Genomic DNA, 26,838 nt, shown 5'->3' on the forward strand with positions numbered 1-26,838 from the left:
TTGGAGAGAGCTTTGGGAATCAGGACGGAGAAGGGGATGTGAAGTGTTTTCTAAAAAGATGAGTTTTCATTTTACATACACAGTGGGATTATGGGAGCGGAATAATAGAGGCATTCTGTGGAGAATTAAAATGGGTTCTTTGGGGGTAAGAGCAAAGGATTGGATTTTGAAATGGTGAAAGGTTGATTTAGCAGCTGAAATGGGTTCAGAGAAAGATAAGAGGCGGACAATGGGAGAGGCAGGAACACTCACTGAATGATATCAGTCCATTGGACCATCAAGTTTATGCACTTGGTCCATTATGGTGAAATCTGTCTTGTTTTATGTCTAATTTGGCCTCCATCAAGTTAGAACGATTGTCTGGTTGTTCTGGTTAACACTGCCATCCAGTGGCCAATATTGAGAATAACATGCTTTGGGCACTGCGCCTTTTTTTTTAATGCGATACTTTGCTCTCTCTCATAATCTGCAATTTTAAGATAAGTAAAGGACTGTGCCGTTTTGTTGAAGATGAAATGTTTTAAGCTTCTGCTAGCAGGGTCCAGCCTAGCACTGAGAGAACCTCGGTAGCAAACACCTTAAGGCCGCTATTCCATGTGTACCATTTAAGGCATTGTATGGGCAATTGAATCAGCAGTTAAGACAAAGAACATATTTGAATGCTTTGATTTATTTTACAGGCCATTACATTGTCCACAGAAATGTAGTCTCCCTTACCAGTTTTCATTGCTTCTAAAGGAAACATTGCCCATGTATGATGTTCCTAAATGTTGTCTGTGTCCTCCCCTCTAGTCTTCTGACCGCACAGCCCTGAAACAAGCCTGTTGCTCTTTCTTCACTCGTTCAGTAAGCCTGCCACTCACTCCATTCTCTGTCTTGTCATTGGTCCAGCTGCAGCCTCAGGAGATAAGCCCGCCCCCCACAGCCAACCTAGATCGTTCTAATGACAAGGTGTATGAGAACGTGACGGGATTGGTCAAAGCCGTGATCGAGATGTCCAGCAAGATCCAGCCAGCTCCTCCAGAGGAATATGTTCCCATGGTTAAGGTAATGGTGTCAGCAAGCTGATAATCTGTCACTTGCTTCCTGATCAGCATCTTTACTCATAGCAGCATAGTCCTACAACAGCTCTCTTCCCATTTCCAATTTGTATCGCCATAGATTTTGCTTTTATCTTGGATTCATACCTCAGACATGTACTGTAGAAGTAAGACAGGTCAACTTCTACTGCACAACAACAAGTCAGCAAAATACATTTTGTCAGCACATTCTTGTGCTGTATTTGTACTTTTTAATTGCACTGCTTGGACGCCAGACATCCCTCTCACTCACAGCAGTGAACGTCATGCTTCAGTTCACCTTGGCCGTTAAAGGGAAATAAAAATGCCAAAGACCTCGGCTGTGTGGGAACGCTTTAAACTGAGCAATGACAAGGCAGGGTGTCATATGTGTGTTTTCTTGTATCTCTGTTTGACTCGTCTTGTGTTCAGGCTGTACAACGTTATAGACTTAAGCTAGTAGCTGATGAAATGTGGAACTGGAGTTGGTCCCTGCCCACTGCTCCTCATGTATAGGAAGGGTTAAATGCAGAGGACACATTTCATTTCAATGTATGCAAGTACTGAGAGAGGACAATAAAGAAATTATAAATAAACATTATTCTTATAAATGTAAATGTCAAATCTTAAATTTGTTGGAGCTAGTGTGCTGTTTCTGTGCTTCTGTTTCACAGCACTTTGTCGGCCGTTGTCCCGGATTCGGAGCCTATTATAATGAACGTTTACGTAGATCTATAATTTATCCGTGATAAGAAAAAATTGTCACAAGCTGTTATGTCACAAGAAATGCATGGATAGGACCTCGTTCAACCACATCCCTCGGGATTACAAACATGCATAAAACACACCAAACCGATTTTTTAAATTTTTTTAATGAATAACAATACAAACAACAATGCTGTAAAACAGCAGAATCCTTAACAATCAATGCCTTTAATTAAACCGAAAGACACGTGTTGCTGTGCCAGATTCCAAAAAAAAAGGTCTTCGGAACAGCCCTAATACTATAATAATTAATAAATAATGATAATAATAATATAAATTGGTTTTCAATGGTGTAGCAAGTAGCATAATTGAGTATATCTGCTGAGCCGTATTTGCAGAAGTATGGCTGAGGAGTTCAAGTTGATTTGCTTGAAGATGGGTACTTAAGGCAGCTACACACTAATAGAAAATTATTTGATCAGTAGTTCAGCCATATACTTTTGGCCAGCTGAGATGGTTTTAGGCTAGACTAAGGTGAAATCCTGTAACCTAACCTTCTAGTTTGTCGTAGGTTATCTTTTTTCTTTAGTAAAGCAGATTTCTAACGTGTGTGTGTGTGTGCGTGCGTGTGTGTGTGTGTGTGTGTGTGTGTGTGTGTGTGTCTCAGGATGTGGGTCTAGCCTTGAGGACGTTACTGGCTACGGTGGATGAGACCATTCCCCAGCTCCCTGCCAGCACACACAGAGAGGTAAACACAAATACATGTGAGACACGGGGGGGGGGGGGTCCAAACTATCTAAAATAACACATTAATATGATATACTGCTTTCTGCATCATAACAGATTGAAATGGCCCAAAAGCTTTTGAACTCTGACTTGGCAGAGTTAATAGCAAAGATGAAGTTAGCCCAACAGTATGTGATGACAAGGTAGGTACCATCAGCAACATTAACAAAAACCCAACCCTGCAACACAAACACTACACATCTTTGTCATTTTGGTCTTAATAGGATACTCTCTCTCATGGTAATCCTCGTACGGCACAAACTACTGCATTTTTAGCTGAGCTCAGTAATGAAGTCAGTCGATTGAACCATCTAATCTAATACAATATAATCTAATCTAGTCTAATATAATATAATGTGTGTTAGTGTCTTGTAAAAACCCTATATCTAAAAATAAAAAGGAAAAAAAAGGATCACATTCATACATGTGTTATATATTTATGTATTTTACTATTTGTATTATTATCACTTTACTAACATTACTTTAATGTAAGGTAAATATGTTTGCTTCATTCCAGCAGGGAGTTATGGATCACGGGCATGGACTGTTTTGTTTTTGATAGTGTAGTTTTCCTGTTACCTCCACCCTTACATTAAAAGGAAAACAGATGCTGGTTGCCTGTCACATCCTGACTGTTTACTCTAGATGCATTATCGACTGTTGCATTATACATCTATGTGCTGTGAGTGATGCATTTTGGGAGTTCTACATTCATTGTCTTTGCTCTATCCTAGTCTCCAACAGGACTATAAGAAACAGATGTTGACGGCGGCTCACGCCCTTGCAGTTGATGCCAAGAACCTGTTGGACGTCATCGACCAATCACGGCTCAAGATGATGGCCCAGTCCCGCCCCCACTAACCCGGAGGGAGTAGACTTTACCAATAGGAACTGTTCTGGGATTGGACAGACGGCATCTCTACAGTTACTGCTTGGGGCGGTGGGGGGTGGGGGGGGAGACTCCTGGATTTGTGAAGTTAATTCTGCCTCCTGACATGAGAGTTAATGCAGCTAGCAGCTTTACATCAGAGGACTCAATCAAAGGAGAATCAAAGCCTCTGCTTTCTCACCAACAGAAAACAGAGAATTACTACAAATGACTCCCTTTCCAGTTTCTTAGGTAAAGGCCTGTGACATGAGCTGAAGGAGTCAGGGTTTTTGGGGGGATTTGGATCTCCATCACTGTGACTCTTCATCAGGAGAGCAGAGCAAAAAAAAGAAAAAGACTCCTGAATCAGGGACCCTCTCTCTACCCTGGACTAAAATGGGAAGGTGAGAGTAGGAGTTGTAGTGTAGAGGAGGAATTAAGCGGGGGTTGAAACATAATATGTGTTTCCTAAGCTATGGGTCCTAAGATATGGGGACAGATCTAAAATTGGGGATCTGCTTCTGTTGAGTCCACCCATGGTTAGTCTGTTTTTAATGCCCATGATTCTGGGGTAGAAAGACTATATTCAGTCCAGGGCGTCAAAGTTTCAGAAAACAGCTGCACTGAAATGGACCCATGACATCCATGCTACCAGGTTTGGTCAATTGAACGGATTGGTCCTGAGAATTAGGATCTTCCCTAACCTGGCTTTGTTGGACTTTCTGGGATCTGTGCTTGTGAGCTGAGCCAGCAGTGCAGATTGGACTATGGGAGGACTTTGACGTATCACTCAAGTCAATAACAGTGGGCATGTTTTGAGCCCCAGCCCCAAAACCAAGGAACTCTTAAACACAACACTCATATGATTAAAGTACATACTAGACCTCGGCCAGCTGGCGTATTATTCAAAATGTTGTCAATATATCCCCCGGATGTGAACTCTCTCTTGAGATAAAATACCTCGACCCTTGCCCTTTCGAAATGGACGATTGAACGTTTTTCTGAAGGGCTGGATCAGATCAGACTGTGTGTTCAGCTGCGTTGATGCGTGCCGCTGGCGAGCAGAGGGTCAGCTGTCCGAAAGAACAGGAAGGAAATCTATAACGTAGGCAGTATAGATAGGAGCGGTCATCAGTCTCAGAGAGCGTGGCCTCCTTCACCTCTCTGGCTCCTCCTGTTTCCTTTCAGATCTAGTTTTACTGACTCTCCAAATGAGATGAGTGGGGGAAAGAGGATGAAGAAGGAGGGAAGGAGACCCCTCTTTAAGTCCTGGTTATATGCCTGAGGAACACTCCTTCCCTCCATCTCTTCTCCCCCCCCCCCATTCCCGTTTGTCTCCTTGCCCCTACTCCTTCTAAATTTCTCCCTCTTTCTCTCTCTCTCTCTCTCCCTTGTCCCACAGTCTTCCTCATTTCTTATCTTTGTAGGTTTCCTACTCAGAACTCCAACTGTAAAGACATTTGTCTCGTAGATGCTGCATACAGGACCCTTCAGACATAGTTCTCCAGTCTTCTGTTTTTATACCCTGGTTCTATGGTTGTTGTTTTGTTTTTTTCGTGTGGACTGGCACAACTCGGGCAGTCAAGATCATGCTCCTCCCATCTGAAAATATCTGACGGAATTTTGGAATATAGCGGATTGAATTCAATTTGCTGTGGTGCATGGCTGCACAGATATTTAATCTCGGCGTTGACTCTGATGAGCGAAAGAAAAAAAGGAAAGGAAAAACAAAAGAAAACCCAGTTGGATTCTGATTATGCAGGCTGACTGAGTGACTGGCCGGACACACTGTAGTTTCGGTTAAGGAGACGAAGTGGACAATGTCGTCACCGCTGCTTAAAATCACAGGGGGTATAACACACGTGCAGCGGGTACAGGGGGTACGCCTGTTCAGTCGCTCTCACGTCACACGTCCCAGATTGGGCGCTGATCTCGGCGTTCCTGTTCTCTCCACCTGTGATGACATTGTCTGCTCCTCGTTTCCTCTCCCAACCGACGATACCACAACCCTGCAGTCGTTCCGAGTCCCGACTGCAAACTGAGAGACTGACTGGTTCACACTTTTAAACCCCGGTTTCACCAACCCCCCGCCCAAACCCTACTCGTGTTGCACATAGAAGAGCCCCCAGGGGAGCAAACACACAAACACACACACACACACAAAATATGTGGACACCACACGACTGTAACCATTGTTTTGAGTTTCTGTCAGGTGTCACACTTTGAAGCTGTCCCCCTCTAGCATCACCTTGCAGAATGGTCCCCGAAGAATAAAAAACACACACACACATAGGAAATGTGGACCCACCCAACTGGAATGGTTGTTCTCTGGCAGACAGAACACTAAATAAAAAATAAAGCCACACAGGACACTTGTCTCTTTGTTAATACCGACTGTTGAAAACTCGGAGTATTACACATACTGCTATATGAAATGTACTGGCGACCATACTGGTATAGTGTAATATGCTGACATGAATAAGAGTGGATTTGCACAAGGGCAAAAATAAGTTGGGTTTTTTTTTCTCTCTTTTTTTCAGCCTCTCTGACACAGCTTTGATTTACATGTTTAGCCAGCAATGAAAATGTCAAAGGGATCTGTCCATTTTCTCGTTGGTGTTGTGTAAATCCACCCATGTTGGTATATTGTGAGGTATACTGGGTGTGTCTCACCGGTAAACTGTACAGGACTCCTACTAGTAAACACTGGTTTTTATTTTGTCTTTGTCAAGTCCACCACCTTGTCAAATAGGAAGGAAAAAAGATGAAATAAAATATTGCCAAAATATTAAACAACCTCTTAATATTTCTATCCATGTGCAGCTTTATTTGAGCACATCCATCAGAACAATGGCGATCGTACACTTGGGTATTTACAGTGTGTGTATATATTCTTAGTTTAATCATTCACGCCATGTCATAGTTTTCCCATTCACTCGTACCTCATTTACACGTAAATAGGCTCATTTCCAAAACAGGGCAGCCACCTGGAAATGGGGTCACGTTAAGGTCACCATTAACGCCATTTTAATATTGTATTAGAATTGGTGATAGGATTGTCACCATGATGATAACCCTATCTCCAAAACTCACTCAGGTAACTACCGCTATTGCCTTCCTAGCATGGCGCATACCATAGCTTTATTATTTTCTGATTTTTTTTATTTTTTTGTAAGTGCTTAGACTCGGAGAGATACAACATACACTTGGTTTACACTTGGTTTTAACATGTGTTTTTTGCGATCGGATCACAAGTGGACAGCGCTAAATACAAGTGGAAACGACCACCAAAACGTTTTGTGAACCGGTTACTCAAACCACTTGCCGAGGTGGTCCGGGACGCATTTGACCATATACGTATATTTTGTAGTGTAAACGCTAACGCGTTCCGACGCGTCCCCGACACGGCCGTAACAGGAAATACGTCATCAATGCAGGATGTGGTGGTTGTTTTGGTAACAACTTTCGAAAAAATGGAGAGCGAGAGAGGCGAGTACGTGGTTGGAGTACAAATGACCTTGTCCTGTCAATCTAAACAGTTGGAATAGTCCGTACATGTATATTAGTGCTTGAAACATCTTCAAACTTGTTTTCACAGCTAGTCGGCAAATCTGGCGCTCGACTGAGGCCCTTTGACTTCGTAGCGGAAGTGACGTAGCGGTAAGGAAATCACCTTCAGCAGGACGCGTTTGGAGACGCATGATAGACACAGGCGTGATGTGTCTCGCTGGTCACTTGTGAGCCGATCGCCCAAAACGTGTTTTAAAACCAAGTGTAAACAGGGTCAGAGAGATTAGGGTCACCAGTAGTACGTGCAAATTACAGGAAAGCCCCCCCCCCGGCTTCGCTATTGACCGTGTCTGCATATATCCCGTGGGCCTCAGTGTAAAACCAGCAGCAGTACACAGACGGATAGAGCCGGTAACACGGCGTGGAGGTGAAGGGTGCCGGCCCCGCTGAAGTTGCAGAAGTTGCTGCTGCTGCAGCAGTTCACAGTGTTGCCGTTTCCGTTGGCGTCGACCGAGGCTGTGGCGGCAGCTCCGTTGCACGTTGCCTTGCTGGCGCACTGCTTCACTATGGCCTTCTGGTTGCCTGCAGAGAGGGAATTGGCCAGAGGCAGAGAGACACAGTTCATGCACGGAGGTCAGTGGTGCTTTTAAACGTATGCTTCATTGTAGAGCTGAGCAGTATATCGCTTCAGGGTCGACATTGCACCACACACGTGCAGCGGTCACGTTACACAGGATGGGGGCTGTAAGGCAAATGGGGCCCATCGGTCATGTTAGGCTAAGACTCTTATTGCTTGATTGAAAACGAAGTCGAACAAGGTCCGCTTTTTTGTGACTACTCCTGAAGAAAAATATTCTAGCACGTCTGACAAGTGAAAGGGTTTAGTCTGATTTAACAGGCAGCTGCGTCATTTCCCTCTTTTCAGATCATCCTCCTCATCCATTGGGTAATCAGTTCTTTGCAAATGGAGACTTGAAAGTGAAAAGCTGCGTATATTTGATGAAATTACATATCTCGTTTCTATTCTTTAATCGACACAAGGATTGACGTATGCAGGCGAAATAAGAGGTGATAAGGAATCAGGAACAATTTATTCTCGTTTCTATCATGTACTTGTGTACACAAATGACATTTCGTTTCACTCAGCCCACAGCGGTGCAACACAAAAGATAAAAACACATATCCAACATTTTTCAATACTTACATAAATAATCAATACCTACGGCTGCAAAATAATATTAGAATATTGACCCCCCCCCCCCACCGTCTCGTGTTGGCGTTGCCTGCTAACACGGGGATCACTGGTTCGAATCCCTGTGTTACCTCCGGCTTGGCCATGTTTGCAGGTGGGAAGCCCAGATAGCATCCGGATGTGGGCCACTTCAGGCAATGACGCGGTACTGATGGCCCTGACAAAATGGATGTGAGCCTGAAGTGGCCCACATGTATAATAGCAAATATGGCCCAAATATGCAAATCAAATGTGGGCCTTTTTTGGCAACGATGGAGTGCTCTCGGCAACATGTAATCTGGATGTAACCCTGAAGTGGCCCGTGTGGTAAATGGTGAATATGGCCCAAATATCAAAAAACAAATATGAGCTGCAAATATGTCGCACATGCGGCATTGCTATGGCTTGGTTCTGGCCCAGATTTGGCAAACAGAAGCGGACCACCCAAGTGCCATCATTCCACACGGTATGTGGGCTGGAAGTGTCGGGTCCGGGCCACAGCAATTTTGCTATCTGGGCAGATGTTGGTATGTGTCCGGGTCGCTGCACTAGCGCCTCCTCTGGTTGGTCAGCACGCTTGTTGGGGGGGGGGGACTGGGTGGAATAGCGTGTTCCTCCCATGCGCTATGTCCCTCTGGCAAAACTCACGGTCAGGTGAAAAGAAGCGGCTGGCGACTCCACATGTATTGGAGAAAGCATGTGGTAGTCTGCAGCCCTCCCCGGATCAGCAGAGGGGGTGGAGCAGAGAGCGGGACGGCTCGGAAAAGATTGGGGAGAAAAGGGGGGAAATGTAAAAAAAAAACAGTTAGAATTTGTTCAGATAATTTTCTGAGAACTTTATTTCTGCTGAGTTTTAACCCTCCAATAAGCCTCTGCTCCTGATTCAGGTGGTATTTTAACTAAGCTTAAAGCTGCTGCACAGTAACGCAGTAATGATGAAAACCAGTGCTGGCTTTCTCACTTTCTCCTGCTGACAGTGAACACATGGCTTCCCCAGCATGGTACTGGTTCTGGTTCTTAAAGTTCTGGTTACTTACACAGCTATGTTACAGGACTGAAACTTTAGCTAAAAATTCAGTTCTGTTCAAAATTACCTTCATACACACACACACACACACACATACACAGACACACACACATGCAGAGTGTAACGCCGTGTGTTACCAAAAGAGTCGACGATGGTCATGCATGTGTCGAGCGGTGCCTGGCATGTCTGATTGTTCTGGTTGCATTCTTCATTGGTAGGGGACGAGCTGCACACGTAGCACCTCAACGACAACACTGGGGAGATGGCACAACACAACAGAAGCAAAAACCAGGGGATTTTTTCATAGAATACACCGACGACAACCCAGGTGTGCAATAGAGTTTAGGAAAACGGATGAAAAGAAAGTAAAAATTGGTAAAGTTGCATTTGCTCAGGAATTTATAAATAGTAGCATGTGTTTTTTTTTTTAAATCAACTAAAATTGATGGGCGAATATTACAGAAATTGGTTTAAAATGGAGAACCTAGTTGATCCTGTAATGAGGAAATCACACAGATGGATGGACTCGGGTCAAGATGACAGTTAAATAAGGAAAACAGGTGTAGTAGCAGATAGAGAGAATCATAGTAACAGTAGTCATAACACCTTAAAACTAACCGAACACTGTCACCATTTAGAAAAACAAAAGTCATAAGAGTGACTTCTGTTGGCGTGGTGGTAGAAGTTGTCAGGCTTGTTCCTCAGATAAAAGATGAGCTATGGAGGGAAGAGAGTTTCGCTCTGTCCCTCCCTTATGAAGTCCCCTGTCCTGTTCTTGTATCGGTGAAGGTTTACACATTAGATGTGGCACACATTTGCTGTTTCTGTGTATGCTGTGGTACGAATGGGGCTTTCTGGGGTCATTATTATCATAAACAATCCAAATAAAATACGGTACTGCATTAATATTTCCTCCAAGACCGGATTAAAGATGGAGAGCGAGAACATTAAACGGTCCCAGTTACTGTGAATAAGATCACGTGGCCTTTGGTCAGTTGAGCGTTTAATGTTAAAACAGACAGTCTGTGCAGTACAACATTAACTGCAGAAAATTAACCTTCTGTCATCTTGCAGGTTCAAGTCCTAAAAAGGGTTAGGTCTGCTTTACAACTCCTCCACAACAGACCCTCAAGCCAGGATGAATCTGAGAACAATGATATGCTGACAAAAGGTGAGGTTTCAGGGTAAGGGTTTGAAAAGTGGGTCCAGCCTACCTGTGGGGAGGAAGAAGAGGAGGCTGAGGAGGGTCCTCATGGCTTCTGTAGGGCTCGTGCTGATGCTCTGCAGTTATAACCGAATGGACGAGTGCTTGGTATGGTGGATGATATCAAGCCTCTTCTCTTGCCTAGATGGTGCGTGTGTGTGTGTGTGTGTGTGTGTGTGTGTGTGTGTGTGTCAGTCATCTCTTGGTGTATCTTGCAGCAGGTCCACCAATCACATGCCATCAACCAGAACAGGAGGCATTCCATAAATGCTGTTCTGCTTTGCTGGCGTGTGCTGGTGTCTGCGGCCGTGTGATAAAGGACATTCCCGAGTCTTGTTTTGTTTTCACATGAGCGGAAAATCTCTTTCTAGCAGCTGTCAATCACAGACCACAATGAGCTTCATTCAGCTTTCCATCTTCTCAACTCTCCGAGGGGGCCTTCCAGGTGTCACTGAGGACCACATCTCAAAGTACATTTTAGGTTTGTATCGTCTTTTTTTCTTCTTTTTTTTGTAAAGGTTTGATCAATATCCTGTTTTTCATTGCGTCAGGAGGTGACAACACATACATTTGAGCACGACATGCACACAAAATCTCAAATCTGCGTTTGGGCGAGCCTCCTGTATATTGGTTAGGAACTGGTGAGGCTGCTCTAACAGGCCGTAGCTCTAAATGTTCTGAGGACCCATTTTAAATTTCCCCCAACCAACCTTTTGTCTACCGAGCCACACTGCTGTATTGTGCATTTTTGAGTTCCCAATTTACCCCCCCCCCCACCTCATTTCTTGCTTAGTTTGATGAAACCTTCAGAAAACCCCCTCCCTTGGATGATCCTTCTCAGCAACCATCAGAGCTTCACTACACCCACAGTTCAGACTGACAGCGTTCCCATGGCGACGATCACACCTGACACACACAACAGATGGTTAAACCCAGTGCTCACTATGAAAGGCAACACTATAGTCACTATAACGCCCCCTTAGGTGAGAGCCGTGCTGATGTTAGATAAAATGTACTTCTGACATTCTTAGAATACACTTGGGTAGCGACGTCATCCTCGTAGATGTTTCATATCTCACCTGTCCGTTGTTGAAGGAACGCACAGCATCCACCCAAATGTCTATCGTGTCATCGTGCACACACACACACACACATAGTTTTGTGTTTGTGTTGAAGAGGTTTCACCCTCTGTTCACCATTTTTCTCTTACACACACTGTATGTATGTATGTGATAAGAGAGATTTGTGTGTTTGCACATGTATGTGTGAGAGAGAGGGAGAGAGAGAGAGGGAGGGCGAGGGAGATAGAGATGGGAGGGAGGGGGGAGAGAGATGGGAGGGAGGGAGAGAGAGAGAGGAGATGGTGAACAGAGGGTGAAACCAGTCAAGCAGTTTACATAATTACAAGTCTTCGGCCTCTGGCTGTCTTGACAGTCCATGTTTATGCAAACATAAAGCTAGGAGTGTCAGTAACCCCTAACTAAACAGTGACGTCAGCCTCTGGAACTAAACAGTTACAGAGGCTGACGTCACCAATTCACTTCTTCCCCTGCCAGCAGAGGGGAATGCCAGTTCCAGACATGAACTGGTTTCATGTTTGGTTTAAGCAAAACCCTGCATACTCTTGGCCCTCCATGAAACCTACGGGTTATGTAATTCAAGTTTAAGTGATCAGGCTTACTGGTATATATATATATGTAATTTTTTTTTTCCTGTGTCTGTGTTGATATTCTGCTCCTCATTCGTTGAGCACTTATAACACCATTGACGGTTTCGGAAAAAGACGCTATATATATATATATACACACACACACACACATATATATGTATGGACTGGGTATAGGACAGGAAATTGTACAAAATGTATGTATGCAGTATGTAAAAATACATTTATGACGTTGAATTGCCTGCTGAAGCTTGTTTGGTTCGTGCCCATACTTATCTGGGGAAATTCAAGGGGCGCAGCAGCACTGCTCTGTGTTAAACTCGTTCCCTTCGTCTGGGAACACGGGTTAAATATGTAACCTACCATTTTACTTTGCTCGGTGTACCCGTGCAACACACAGGATGTGGGAATGGATTCTCATGCCGTAAGAAAATGTACACCGCAAATGGGCAAAATTGTTGGTCACACCCCACTGTACTCCACAGGCAGGACAGTGTGTGTTGTTCTGGGGTGGCCTTCATTTTGAGAATGTACTAAAACCTCACATCTGTGGCAATCCGGGTCGGCTGCAGAAGAGGCATAGTAATTCCCCGTGCAGCACTGCTTCACACTAACAAGGAGGAGATCTGCTCTGACTTTCAGTGTGCCTCAAACATGGATGCTCATCGCTGATGGGGGAGGTTCACTGCATCCCATCAGTAGCATGTAAGACAGATATAAGAGGGGCGGCCTAGCGAAGGAATATATGTTGGGGCAATAAAGTGGCTGAGATGATGCAAATGACGTAGTGCACTCTGGTCCACTGACCGGGTGGTATTCGTTGCATGCTCTCTATGATATACTGTCCCCTGGACCATGAGGGGGGATCTGTCTCGGCTGTCTCAGCTGATGCATCAGAAGGATAGTGTTTCTCCATTTCTCCCAAACAGAAGTTCAGGGTAGTCTGCATGAGGTGGATGGCCCTGAAAGAAATCTTTTACTGGATAGCCTTCCAAGTTTAAATGTAACAATAGTTCAACGACAAAATAGGGACAATGAAGCTGTGTATGAAATATGTTGTGTCGCACACATGCGCCGTGTGGAAAGGAACAACTTGATTCTTAAAAGAAGCGGTTTTATAAAGAATCATGTTTATTTATTTATTTATTTGGATCCCCTCCCCCCTTTTCTCCCAATTGTACTTGGCCAATTACCCCACGCTTCTGAGCCATCCCGGTCACTGCTCCACCCCCTCTGCCAAGCCGGGGAGGGCTGCAGACTACCACATGCCTCCCCCGATACATGTGGAGTCGCCAGCCGCTTCTTTTCACCTGACAGTGAGGAGTTTCACCAGGGGGACGTACTGCATGGGAGGATCACGCTATTCCCCCCAGTTCCCCCTCCTCCCTGAACAGGCGCCCCGACTGACCAGAGGAGGCGCTAATGCAGCGACCAGGACACATACCCACATTCGGCTTCCCACCCGCAGACACGGCCAATTGTGTGACACAGCCAATTGTGTCTGTAGGGATGCCCGACCAAGCAGAGGTAACACGGGGATTCGAACCGGCAATCCCTGTGTTGGTAAACAATGGAATAGACCGCCACGCTACCCGGAGACACACACACACATATATATATATACACTGACATTAAAAGCGTAATTTTTTAAATGGATATTTCAGATGAAGAATTAATATATGTGTATGTACGTATGTGTACTGTATAGCCTACATCTGAAATCTTCTTTGGACATTACACCTGGGTGGTGTTGTGGAGGTCACTGTCATGTATTTAGAGGAGTTTGCAGAGAGGTTGCAGCAAACACATTCAATAAACACATTTGGGCAGTGGAACGGTGCATCAAATTTGCTAGTAAGTGCACTAGTCTGTCTTTATTCACACTTTAAAATTCTAATTTTTACAACACACTCTTACACCAGAGTCCCAGCAGCTACATGAGGAAGCATCACAAAAAAATAAAAACTATCCTATTCAATCCACTCATTCCCACGCCCCCCCCCCCAAATCAGGGTTGAGTTCTCAAATAACGGAAACATCTGAACAATAATAATTCCCTTCTCTTTGCAAATCGGGTCTATTCTCCTCATTGTGGTGTAACAGCAGTACTGACCAGACGCCGTGTGGTAGTATACGGTAGGAGGGCAGGTCTGTGTGGAAGCTGTGGTGGTGGAGGGAATGCTCCATCAGCGCCAAGCAGCAGCCGTGCCTGTACAGCCGGGACGAGTGAGAAGCAGAGCGGCTCTAAGGGCCCGCTTCCTCCGTGACGGATTGTGCTTGGTGCATTTCGTGGACCGGCGGCCAGCCACTGTAACAAAGTGTTCTTCCCGAACTCAGGCAACAGCTTCAGCAGTCAGTCCCATATGAACCTTTGCGGTTCCACCCCCAAAGATGCAAAAGGTCTTCTGTCAGTCGTCCATCTGACCCTCTCTATCTGTCTCTCTCTCTCCCTTCCATGCACTGTTTGGAGGTTAATGCATCCCCCTAAATTTCTTGTTCATACAGATGCAGTAGATGCATGTTTCCTTGTTCATGTATTCACTTGTGACAATCCAGGTTTGTAGTGCCGCTCGCTGGTCCATCTGCCACTCACTGAGCCTTTAGTTTCCTGTTGTGGGCTCCAGCATCTCTTCCTCTTGTCCTGGAGGCATAGCGCCTGTTGGGAGACACCGGTGCAATGTGAGAACAGGATTGTTTTGTAGTTATTTTAAGGGAGTCAGTTGGAGCACGCACGTCCTATGAAAGGTTACACGGGTAAAGAGAGGGATTATTTCAGGAAGGTCGTGTTCAAATGTCATATGCAGCTATTCTTTTGTCCGGAGCCAAGAAGGGTCCAAATTGCTGCCCGTCCTACAAGTTACCCTACTGTGTCTGTATAGAGACATGCCGGGATAACCAATTCTTTTTTCTTTTTTTTGGGGGGGGGGGGTTTCGCCCTCTTTCTCCCCAATTGTACTTGGCCAATTACCCCACTCTTCCGAGCTGTCCCGGTTGCTGTTCCACCCCTTCTGCCGATCCGGGGAGGGCTGCAGACTACCACATGCCTCCTCCGATACATGTGGAGTCACCAGCTGCTTCTTCTCACCTGACAGTGAGGAGTTTTGCCAGGGGGACGTAGTGCATGGGAGGATCACGCTATTCACCCCAGTTCCCCCTCCCCCCAATACAGGCGCCCTGACCGACCACAGGAGGCGCTAGTGCAGCAACCAGGACACATACCCACATCCGGCTTCCCACCTGCAGACACGGCCAATTGTGTCTGTAGGGGCGCCCGACCAAGCCGGAGGTAACACGGGGATTCGAACCGACGATCCCCGTGTTGGCAGGCAGGATAACCAATTCTTAACAGGAACCCTAAACTTAACCACTACCTGACCTATATACGATTATCTTTCATATATTAGGCAAGAGGTTTAACGTTGTAGTCTATGAAGCACTGTGTGTGTGTGTGCACGCGCAATCCCCTGCATACTCACATTAGCCTGTATGTTTGTGTTATTCATGTGTAAGTTGTGTGGGGTGGTCTCACCTGCACTGGTAGAGATAGAGCAGGAAGAGGAGCTCATCTCTGAAGCAGGAGAGCTGATGGGAAGAGGAGAAGGAGCTGGAGGAGGAGAGAAAGGAGACGCAGGAGCACAAGTCCGTGATGAATGTGTTCACTCCCTGACGGAAAGATGAGGATGGAGGGAAGGGCAAAAAGATTCCAAGGGAGAGCAGCAGTGAAGGGGTGGAGAGAGACAGAAATAGGGATAAAGATACCCATAAACTGACTGAAGTCTGGATTAAGAATTAGAAACAAGACACAAAATGATTAAAATGGTTCGGTATATCATGTAGAATTAGTCAGCTTGAGAATTTTTTTAAAATCTGCTGTTGACGCTTTTTCAGCTCATTCACACATGATAATAATACATGATGATGAACAATATGGAAGCCAGATCAATTTTGTTGCTATAGTTGCTTGATGACTTGATTTGGGTTTTTTTTTTCTAAGTGTCGGTTCCCAGAAAAAGGTTTGAGACCACAAAAGGAGTAGTATAGTGTCAGCCATGCACCACAACAGATAAGCATTTATATCACAGTGTCTGGTATGAGAAGGGACGTAGGACAGTACTCACTCTGTACATCAACACAGTCCCCTGCAGATGTCCCACAGACTTCAACTGAGAGAGAGAGAGGGGGAGAGAGAGAGAGAGAGATGTGAAGGTGGATTAAAAGTGTGCGAGAGAGGACAACAACACCATTAATGAAGCCTTCATGAATCCAGTCAGGACTCACATGCAGAGATTTTGGTATTCACCACATTTCAAAGTCTGGACTTAGACCATTTTTAAAGACGGACCTTGTGGTTTATGTAGAGCTGAGGTGCCATGGACAGGAAGCCAAGGGCATAGACTCCTGATGGTGGGAGAAGAGACGAGGAAAAGAGGAATTTAAGAGAGCAAAACCATGGAGGAAAAAAAATGTCAAGTTTTAGGGTGGCATCAATTTAGCTTTCAATGTCTACTGTAAACATCTAAAAACTGAACTTAATAAGGAACTTTACTGACGTGCATCTCAATGCTGCCCTATTAAATGAACCAGTTAGCTGATAGAGGTTCACCGGATTAATAAAATGTCATGTATTGTTCTGTTGAAGGCAAATGTTGGTCAACTCACCAGTCACCAAACTGTTGATTAACCAGGAATAGTAACTGTCAACACAACACAGCACAACTCAGTATTAACTGGATCTCTCCAGTATGCATTTCTTATCCGTATTGCATGCATGAACATTGTATGTGGAGTATCGCCTTAATTTGAGTATTTCTGGCTAAAAAAATGATTATGAACATCGGTGTTGGCCACAGGCTGACTGGTCATCTGAATTACTGTGAGGTTTTGCTACGTAGCCGGAGTGGATGTGACGTCAGAGAATCACACAAAATCAAGTATATCAGCTATATAATTACAAACATTTCATTGCTATGTAGTTCAGTAATGCTCCCTCTCTGAGCACTTACTGCATTGCTGAATTTGTCTATTTTAGCAATATTTTCCTCTGTTTGACCCCAGGCACTTTAGATGATGGAATTAAGGGTAATTCATTGAAATGCTAAAATATAAGTTAAAAGGCATCGGCCCCGGGCGCCCGGGTAGCGTGGCAGTCTATTCCGTTGCCTACCAACACAGGGATCGTCGGTTTGAATCCCCGTGTTACCTCCGGCTTGGTCGGGCATCCCTACAGACACAATTGGCTGTGTCTGCGGGTGGAAAGCCTGATGTGGGTATGTGCACCTCCTCTGGTCGCTCCCATGTGCTATGTCCCCCTGGCGAAACTCCTCACTGTTAGGTGAAAAGAAGCGGCTGGCGACCCTACATGTATCGGAGGAGGCATGTGGTAGTCTACAGCCCTCCCTGGATTGGCAGAGCGGGCGGAGCAGCTACCGGGACGGCTTGGAAGAGTGGGGTAATTGGCCAAATACAATTGGGGAGAAAACGGGGACAATCCAAAAAAAAAACAGCCAGAAGTTTGGACCTACATTAACAAGCACATGTAAACACACCCAATCTGACTGCTCACACCAGCTACGTTAGTGAACCTGGTTCCACTAACTGCGGCATGGAAATCTTTCTGGAGTAATACCAAAAAATACCAGAGATGAAATATTTATCATTAGAGACGAAATATTTACCATTCATTAAAGTTGATCTTAACAAAGACCCAACTCACCTCTTGTAGCGCAAGTAGGCCAGGGAGAATAAGCCTCCACTGATACACAGCGGACAGACCAAGTAGGACAGGTATCTGGAAGCCTGGAGAGACAGCCATAGATGGTAAAAAATGCTAAAGTAGAAATTATGATTGGAACTGTTTCACCTTTGGGGGAATGATATTAGATATAAGCACACCTGTGTATCATATTCCACCGTCTTCCTTTCAGCATCATCCAGTTTATTAACCTGTGCACATCAAGATGGAGGCTCATTAAAGATCTGCTGAGGAGCTTAGTAATCACTTGCTTTAGGGGTTACGGTAGTCAGGGGGTCAGGAAAAAGGCTTACGACTCAAATGTCACATGCTCTAATACCTAGTTGGTAGCAAAATCTGGAATATAAACAACCAGCAGCCCCACTTTTAATGTCATTGAATCCACTATCACAGGAGCAAAGCACTTCAACCCCACCTGCTTTGGTTGGAGTCATGGGCAGTGGCACCGTAAATGGGTATAACGATATGAAGATTCTAAGGGCGCCAGGCTAGAGGGGACGCCACAACGGTGCTCAAATTTTTTAAAATAAATTTATTTCTAGTTTTTCCCCTTATCCCACCCAATTACCCAATGGCATATGGCCAGATCTTGTCGAAGACCTCTCTGATTCACAATCCACAGGAAGGAGAGATCCACAGGAAAGAGCCCACAGGTTCAGTCTGGGTTATGGTGGTATCACATTCCTTTTTGTTAAGAGCATTTTCTATGTAAATTTGTAAAACTAAGAAGATGGGTCCCTTATTAGAGAAGCTGTTGATGAGGGGATTGTTGGGCAAGCTGGTAGCATGGGATGAAGGTAGGGGAAGGGGTTTAATGTTTAGAGAAGTCAGGAAAAATAATTATTTGATTAATTAATTAAATAAAGGGCGCTCAGTCATATTCTTTATAGGGGCGCAAAATCCCTGGCGGCACCCCTGGTCATGGGTGGATTACCAAACGAGCCTACCAGGCCCAGGGGCCCAAGGGCTCAGGGGGCCCCTAAGCCAGAGCCTCTGCATGAAGTCGCTGTTATTAGCTTTGCATTTCTTGTCACATAGTCAAATGGCTTAGTCATTCATGTCAATAACAGAGCCCCAAAAGTCCTCCTGAAAACCTGAAGGAAACTGTAGGTGGATGTTTGTCTTAGTTAATATACTGTTGGCATTAATTGTGTATGTGTGCTGTAAATCTTGTTGAGGTACAGAGGAATTTATGTTATTGTGCTGTTGGCTGCAAATCAGTATATCTGCCCTGCCGGGGGGCTTTTACACATCCGTGCCCGAGGGCCCATTTTCTCATAGTCCACCTGTGGTTGGAGTTAACAATGACCAACACTAAAATGCTGCTGGTTACGATGGACGGCTTCTGAGTTTGATCATGAATACGCAAACAGGAAAAGAAACAGGAGGAGGTCAAGCTAACAGTTGCTTTGAATATTCAAATTTCAGGGGGTTCAAATACACACACCCAGCCCTTAACAGAAGGAAGCTCACATCAGTAGTGTTTAGTGCAGTCATGCACAGACTTACAGTCTGCAGATAGACTGACACTGAGGGACTTTTACAACACATTTCCACAATGATGTGAGAGGATGTCTCAATACGGATCGCAGATTAATTCATGACCACTCTAATGGCCTCAATGTAAATGCACTGTACTCACGTGAAAGATTGACCTGGAGCTTTTCCACTGAATCTGGATCTTAAATACCTTAAACACCTTCCACACCTGGGAGGAGAGCAGGTTAGGGGGTAAATGGGGGGGGGTAATTAAACAATATGTAGCAGTTATCTGTCTTTAGGAGCTATAGTAAGGGGTATCCAAGTGAATGCATGTCGATTGCTGTTATGTAGAAATCATTTGTGTATTAGACTTCTAATTCAAAAGCTGTCTTATTGATCTGTTTTACCTCTCATCTGAACAGGCTACACTGACTGAGCTAGCCACGCAGCGAGTCTATTCGCCTTACTGCTAACTACAGTAGCTCTATGGGGCCCCAAAGACCAACAGGATAAGGCGCCAACAGACCGGTACCATGTGTGCCCCTACGTTTCTATGCCTAAAACCTGAGAGCTTTTTCACAGTCTAGTGGAAGTCAGTTACGCTGAAGAAGTCTGTGTTGTTTTGTACTTGGGAGCAGTCGTCTGCAGTCTTACGGCAATCAGCAACTGAAGATAAACTTGGGTAGTCATAACGAGAACAGTTCAAGTTGGTGTTTGCATTGTTTAGTTACGGTAAGTACCTCTGTGCAGGCTCCCAGCCCAACAGGAACCAGCACAAGCAGACTGGTCTCCTTTAGTAGATGGAGAAATATCAGCAGTGTGCTGAGACAGCGCCACAAAACTAGAGACAGAAGGAGAGAGAGAACAACTCATCAGACAGCATGGAGACACTCGAGTGGCACAACAGACTAGTAGCGTGCCACTTTGACATCACCATAAATAGGTTGATTTACACAAGGGTCAGACTTTACATCATGAGGTAAAGACAGCAACACCTCTGTATTTATCTCCTACATCTGTGTTCATTATGCAATGGAGATAATTTTGCAGACATTATGTGAAGATTTGTGATTAATTGGCAAACAGTTGCAGGCCTAGAGAACCGTCTCAACTGTCTCAGACCAGTTTTGTGTCAGCCTGCAGGGTCGTCACATCAAAATATATTCAAGAATTGATATAACTGTTAAAATACCGTGGTTAGGAAATATACAGATGTCACCCACATAACAAATTACTTACAATTCCCTGACTTGGACTGGTCACACTACACAGTGATGTACTGACTACCACGGTGGTTTGCTAACTAATTAAAATAACTAGTTTTTGAATGGACATAATATTTCTGTTCTGATCCGTTTCAGAGCAAATGTTATGTTGATATTACGTTCCGTTTTTGTTTTGTTTTTTTTTAAAACTTTTTTTAATGACAAATTATTGGAAAGAAATGTTGGATAGCATTTGTCTCACAGTATTAGATCTTTATGTTATGTAAAATAATGCCCCCCCCCCGCCTTTCTCATTGAACAGCAGGGGGCGTATCGGAGCCAGAATATCAACTGTACATTTGTGGAGCTATAATGTATGGAGATTTACATTCAAACACAAACAATGTTGGTACAACGAGCTGTTGAAATCATATTTATTTTATCAACTATGTTTACTTTTCGCATCAAGTTTTACTCTTACTCAGGCCCTGTGACGGCCTGGTGGCCTGTACAGCGTGTCTCCCCGCCTGCCCCCCAATGACTGCTGGGATAGGCTCCAGCATCCTGCGACCCTGCTTGGATAAGCGGTTTGGATAATGGATGGATGGATAGATGTTTACTGTTATAGGCTGGAAGCAAATTCCTCTTTGCATCCTCCCCCACCCACAGCCTGTTCTGACCACATGATAGTTACTGCTGTTGTCCCTTAAGCTATCCTTCCATAATATCAATTAATAGGGTCTTCCATGCTGTGGTAGATTTTAATTCCGACGCTAAGATCAGAAAGAAAGACTTTTAGAAATATGGCCTGCCTAAAGTGAGTCTGAGACTGTATCATATGAGTAAAGAGGTGATGATATTTTGTTACCTGACTTCCTGGACATTCCCACCATGCTCCTTTTTTTACTCCAGAAGCTGATATCATTTTTAAGGGCAAGGAACTCACAGATGAGCTGTAAAACATCACGGCAAGCTCGTAAGAAGAAAAAAAAATCCTTTTGATTCTCCAGAACTGTATTTGTAATACTTCTGGACTGCTGCATAACCAAATAATTGGCCACCCTTCCCTTAGGGAATGTACAGTAATTTGCAATGCCTCTCTCTAACCTTTGTTGGGCAACAGAAGTCCCCCCTGAGACTATTGATCACCATCATTAATTATTACCCTAATGATCTCCTCTGCACATGGGAACTCAGTAACATGGACCCAAATGCCATTGCACAATATTGCACATTTCTCCTCCGGGCTCAACTCACATTTGTCTGAATACTCTTGTTTTTTGAATGATTGTGACTCCACTATGTACTGAAATACCATAGTAGACTCACTACTAATACAAAGTCAAACCGCTGCTAAACTGGAAAATTTTATTAATTCTATGGTTATACATCATATTTGATCCACTCTGTTGCTATCTAGAGTAAAGTATGATGTACAGTATTCATATCAAAATGTCAGCACACAGTGGTTTACAGCAGGAATACATCATATCTACTGCACTGTATGTGTAGTGTCGTGTGTAGGGTTATCATACGGCGTAGTGTGATGTGTGGTGTTATAAGATCTTACATGTAGGACTGTGACAAGTGCAGTCAGTACCAGCAGGTAGAGGTTCGACCCCACCAGTGCCTCTTTAATTTCATCGATGTTCTCCTCCGTGAAGCCTTGGTTGACACAAAAAAGACAGCAGGATTTAATTATCTATTTTTGTCTCATCTAGATCGAGGTCAAAGGCTTGAAAGCAGAACACTTCTCTCTTTCTGATGTGTGGCTAGTGTCTTCTCCTTTCTCTTCTCCTGTGCATGTGAATGGCGTGATGTGAGTCTCCCCTGTGTGCATGTGTATTCTGTCCTCCCAGGTCTCCATGGTGACGGTGGTCACCACCTGGACACTGCTTGGCATCCTCCTCATCACATTCTTTATAGCTTATAAATCCATATAATTTTGTTATCCTGTTTCAATGTTATGTCCTTCTCTCTCCGATGTGTGACTAATGTCTTTTCTTGTCTCTTCTCCCGTGTATGAATGGTGTGATGTGAGTCTTCCCTGTGCGCAAGTGTAGTCTGTCCTCCTGTCAGGTCTACATGGTGACGGTGGTCTCGTGGCTCAGGTCCTGGGCTGTTCCGGTGGCATCTGGACACTGCTTGTTATCCTCCTCATCATATTCTTCATATATTTTATAATCCCATTATATTTCTGTTATCCTCTTTCAATGTTGTATTCTGTAAATTGTGTTTTATTCTGTACACACAACATCCATTTCACGTTGTCTGTCTTGGGAGAGAGAGATCCCTCCACTGTTGTTCTCCCTCAGGTTTCTTCCTATTTTTTCTCCCCGTTTAAGGTTTTTTTAGGGAGTTGTTCCTTATCCGATGCGAGGGTCTAAAGACAGGATGTTGTATTGCTGTAAAGGCCCCTGAGGCACATTTGTAATTTGTGATAATGGGCTATACAAATAAAATTGACTTGACCTGACTGGCAGTGGGCCCGTGAGCCAAAAAGCAATTGGACATTGGCTTAGAAATGCGATATGTAGGAATTCGAATCTCCCATCTTATCATGGTGTTAACAAACTTTGCAATAGAGGTATTGCCAAAACTTGCTTTGTAAAATCATGAATTCATTAAGATTGATAATGGTAAAAAACTTAATCAGTATGTTTTTGTGGAGTAAATACATATAAATTACCACAGTAACCTCATCTTAACTCAATGAGCTGTCATAGAAAATCAACCAGATCATGCAGGCAAACCCTCATACCCTTAATTTACTAAACTATCAAAAGACAATGTCCCAATAAATTACTTACAATGATGGTTATTACCTCAATAATCATTAGTGCCTTATCTATTCACCAAAATATCTGAGCTAACAACTCAACAAATGATTAAATTTCTACAGTCAATATCCTAATTACTGAATACTATTGCTATTGTAATAATCCATCATTTATTATTTTGGCAGCGTGCTACACCAGCATAGTTGATAATTGAATTGTCCACTAAATTGTCTGTCACAGTCTTGACTCACCAAACTGTCGTAGGGAGTAAACAACATCCTGCAGGTGGACCCAGAACCTGAACTTTCTGAGAGAGATCCCCTCATAGGACACAGTCAGGGGGAGCTGAAAGGTGCTACTATTGATTTCCTATCAATATCGATAGGCAGACACATAGACAGATCATTAATTCACAATACCATAACTATTGGACAAGGTCAAATTCTTCACACGAACATAATGGGCATGTAAAGGATGCAGGCGTGTCCTACCATGAGGTCTCTCACTCTGAAGCTGAGCTCATCAACCAGCAGCAGAGGAAGGTACGCCATCTTTCTGCCTTCCGGAGCGCTAAAGAGAGATAAAGATAGATACCTTTATTTAAGCGGTTGACTGAGGTTGTCTAACAGTACCAAAAAACACACGGGTTCACAAAGAACATGTTCTTATTTATACCCAAGTGGTGTTGCCATAGCAGGAAGAGTGCACAACTGGGACTGGATCCATTATCAGTTACAGCCAGTCTTTCCAGTGTTACTCATAGACCAGTTGTGGGTCAAGTGCCTTGCTCAGTGACTACCGAGCAGTAATTTCTAATGAAAACCCGGGTAAGTCTCTGTTATCACCGGGAGTACCTGAACCTTGCTTTGACAGCTGTAGCCTCGTGTGACTTACATTCTCATGTAGCGCCTCACATCGCTAGGAAGTCCTGCTCTGTTGAAGATGAAGTCCTCCGACATCATCGTGACTGACAGGCGTGGTCTCCAACGGGAGATACGAGCCTCTGGTCTCGCTGTGGATTCCTGAAAGAGATAAGTATTTTCAGTGGGGTCTGCCTTTAATGTGGCTGGTGGTTCATATCAAATGTCTTTGATTTACAAACTAGGCAGAGATGCTTTTTGATCAAAGATGTTGCCATTTTTAAATAATCCCACTGAGTTAAACAGGAAAGAATTTCAAAATCTGATGGTACTCTGGGACCTACAAATGTAACACAGTGGATAAGTTAAGTTGCTGCACCCAATGTCTGCCACATACAACACTCGGTCTTCACTCCATATCCAATTAAAAAGATCTCCCACACCAACACCTCCCTCAGTTTTGCATCATCTCGGTCTGCTGCTGCCAGAGACCGGCATGCTCCTCAGAAAACACTAAAACTGGACAAACTTATTCCGGTTCCACTTTTACAAACTCCATTACACACATTCTCACTTGACTGTTTCCCGCCTACTAATACTTCCTCAAACTCGCACATCTACTTATTTTTGCTATATGTTGCGAACCTTTGTTGTTTCCCCGTTTGCATGTTTCCTATCATGTCTGATAACCCCTACTTCACCCTATGTATGCCATCGCCTCACCTTTGTATCTTGTCCTGCATGTGTCTTTGCTGGTAAACTGCTGCTCGCCTGCCTGTGCTTCCTGTGCCTGTGTTCTTATTTGTTCTTATTTAACCTTAACCCTCGCTGTGTTCTTGTTTATCTACTGACTTTTTGCTTTTAATTTTTTTTCAGCCCATCTTCCCTTTCCCTTCAGCTGGCTTTTGCCATTTACCAGGCCACCACTGTAAATAAGAATTTATTCTTAATGTATTCTACTACTACTTTCAGCTATTCTATTCTTAATGTACTCTTAATGTATTCTTAATGTATTGCCTGGTTAAATTAAAGGTTAGATGAAATAAAGTAAATATTAAGATAAGATGTACTTTATTAACCCCGTGGAGAAATTCATCCTCTGAACCCATCCCAACACACACACTGGAAACAGTGGGCAGTCATGTAGCTACTCCAGTTCTTCTTGCCAGAATACTTACATTTTAATAGGAGTATTACCCCTAACATGCATGTGTTTTTGATGGTGGGAGGAAAACGGAGCACTCAGAGGAAACCCACGCAGACACGGGGAGAACATGCAAACTCCACACAGAAAGGACCTGGGGTTCAGACCCAGGACCTTCTTGCTGTGAGGTAACTGCTAACCACTGGGCCACTGTGCTGCCCTAGTTGTAAGTTGTGATCCATTTCTTACAGTGGACATATGTCATCTTGCTAACTGGGATCAGCACAGTGTCAGCCAAAGAGTGGCGACAAGCTACAACCCAAGTAAACTTGAGGAGAACTTGCAAATTCTAGGCAGAAAAGTTGTAGTCCAGGACCCTCTTGGTGTAAGGAAAAACTTAAACATGGAAGCGTTAATGCCATCCTGGATAGCATACAGACTAACATGCCCCTCTGTGTAAGCTGAGTCACGTTCTTTGCAAGTGATGGATGAGAAGCACCAGAGTATATTGAGCTTTTGTGGTAATGTTGAGTCAGGCCAAGGATAAGCACCACACATAAATTAGTTACCAATGTCAGTCCCATTATACCTTTTGCTTGTCTTTTGGTCCCTCGGTGTGCCTTGGGTTGACATAGGTGGTGAGCTGAGCAGCATAGTGGACCTCTCTGTTATCATCCAGCGGTGAAACACCGGCCTTGTGGACGTACACCACTGCATACAGACTGCCATTTGCACGAGTCTCCTCTGGGAGATCAACATTCACCTGCCTGAGGGGGACAATTCAACCTTTATGAATTGTTCATTTCATTCTATATTCACCCATTAACGCTGTCAGTTTTGTAAGTCTTTGCACTGGCATTTCTGTATGTGTCCAGCACATAATAATCTGAATGGAGCAACTATGCAGCGCTTGCCTTTCAAATGTGGCATGTTGGTCAAATGGGTCAATTTTGACAATGAGGTGGAGCTGGCTGTCATCTGGGACCAGACACGTGAACACACTCATCTGTAAGGCACAGCAACAGTATCAGCGGAGTTAAAAAGGACTTCTTAAAAGGCACAGAATAAAGGAGGCAAACGTGTAGTTTAGTATTTTCTGTCCCTACCAAAGTGTACACCAGTGCTATAGCAACATCAGAGTCCTTGGGGAGACAAGCTATGGATAAAACAAGCCACACACAATATATTTGGAAGAAACAAAATGCATAGGCCTACGAACCTGAAGTCGGGGTCTTTCTGCGAGGTAGGAAGTGATGCACTGCTCCCCTCTCCCCTTGTCGCACGGTTTTGTATTCAGAAAGCCGTACAGCACCCATGCTGTATGCAGCATGTAGACCACGAAAATCCCCAGGAAGATCTTTGCGATGGAGGTTCTCTTACCTCCGCTAACCCCAGTTTTGGAGTAACACCAGGGGAACATTGCTCTGGCTGAAGAACAGCTTTTTGAATGGTTATGAGAACCAAAGATGTAAAATAAAACAAAGCTGCCAATGATGGGCTATTTGTCTAAAAGCACAGCAATGAAAATGTCAACACAAAGCCTTTCCCTTTCCTCAGCAT

General features: G+C 44.2%; 3 protein-coding genes across 7 annotated transcripts in view; 1 reads left to right on the plus strand and 2 right to left on the minus strand.

Annotated features, from left to right (window-relative positions):
• Window positions 1-3,490, plus strand: part of LOC130117763 (focal adhesion kinase 1-like) — a 102,676-nt gene extending 99,186 nt beyond the window's left edge. For all 5 annotated transcript variants that reach the window (XM_056285976.1, XM_056285973.1, XM_056285972.1 and 2 more), the window contains 4 exons: window positions 892-1,047; window positions 2,431-2,511; window positions 2,607-2,692; window positions 3,284-3,490. In XM_056285976.1, coding sequence (XP_056141951.1) covers window positions 892-1,047; window positions 2,431-2,511; window positions 2,607-2,692; window positions 3,284-3,410 — 450 coding nt within the window. In that variant the 3' untranslated portion in view covers window positions 3,411-3,490. The remainder of the gene's footprint in view (window positions 1-891; window positions 1,048-2,430; window positions 2,512-2,606; window positions 2,693-3,283) is intronic.
• Window positions 3,491-4,823: 1,333 nt separating this feature from the next.
• LOC130117764 (urinary protein 2-like) lies at window positions 4,824-10,491 on the minus strand. The gene is made up of 3 exons (XM_056285977.1): window positions 10,400-10,491; window positions 9,323-9,439; window positions 4,824-7,509 (listed from the first exon to the last, which is right to left on the minus strand). The coding sequence occupies exons 1-3, from the start codon at window positions 10,437-10,439 to the stop codon at window positions 7,298-7,300; spliced, it is 369 nt and encodes a 122-aa protein (XP_056141952.1). The 5' UTR covers window positions 10,440-10,491; the 3' UTR covers window positions 4,824-7,297.
• Window positions 10,492-14,076: 3,585 nt separating this feature from the next.
• LOC130118286 (lipid scramblase CLPTM1L-like) lies at window positions 14,077-26,698 on the minus strand. The gene is made up of 17 exons (XM_056286694.1): window positions 26,498-26,698; window positions 26,193-26,284; window positions 25,868-26,045; window positions 24,169-24,296; window positions 23,766-23,844; window positions 23,526-23,643; window positions 22,065-22,159; window positions 21,363-21,447; window positions 20,030-20,130; window positions 19,450-19,515; window positions 17,948-17,998; window positions 17,769-17,851; window positions 16,715-16,749; window positions 16,398-16,453; window positions 16,174-16,218; window positions 15,585-15,718; window positions 14,077-14,711 (listed from the first exon to the last, which is right to left on the minus strand). Exons 1-17 carry the CDS (start codon window positions 26,696-26,698, stop codon window positions 14,645-14,647), a joined length of 1,614 nt encoding a protein of 537 aa, XP_056142669.1. The 3' UTR covers window positions 14,077-14,644.
• Window positions 26,699-26,838: the final 140 nt, after the last annotated feature.

This window comes from Lampris incognitus, chromosome 9, assembly GCF_029633865.1.
Source record: "Lampris incognitus isolate fLamInc1 chromosome 9, fLamInc1.hap2, whole genome shotgun sequence".
NCBI classification, from domain to species: domain Eukaryota; kingdom Metazoa; phylum Chordata; class Actinopteri; order Lampriformes; family Lampridae; genus Lampris; species Lampris incognitus.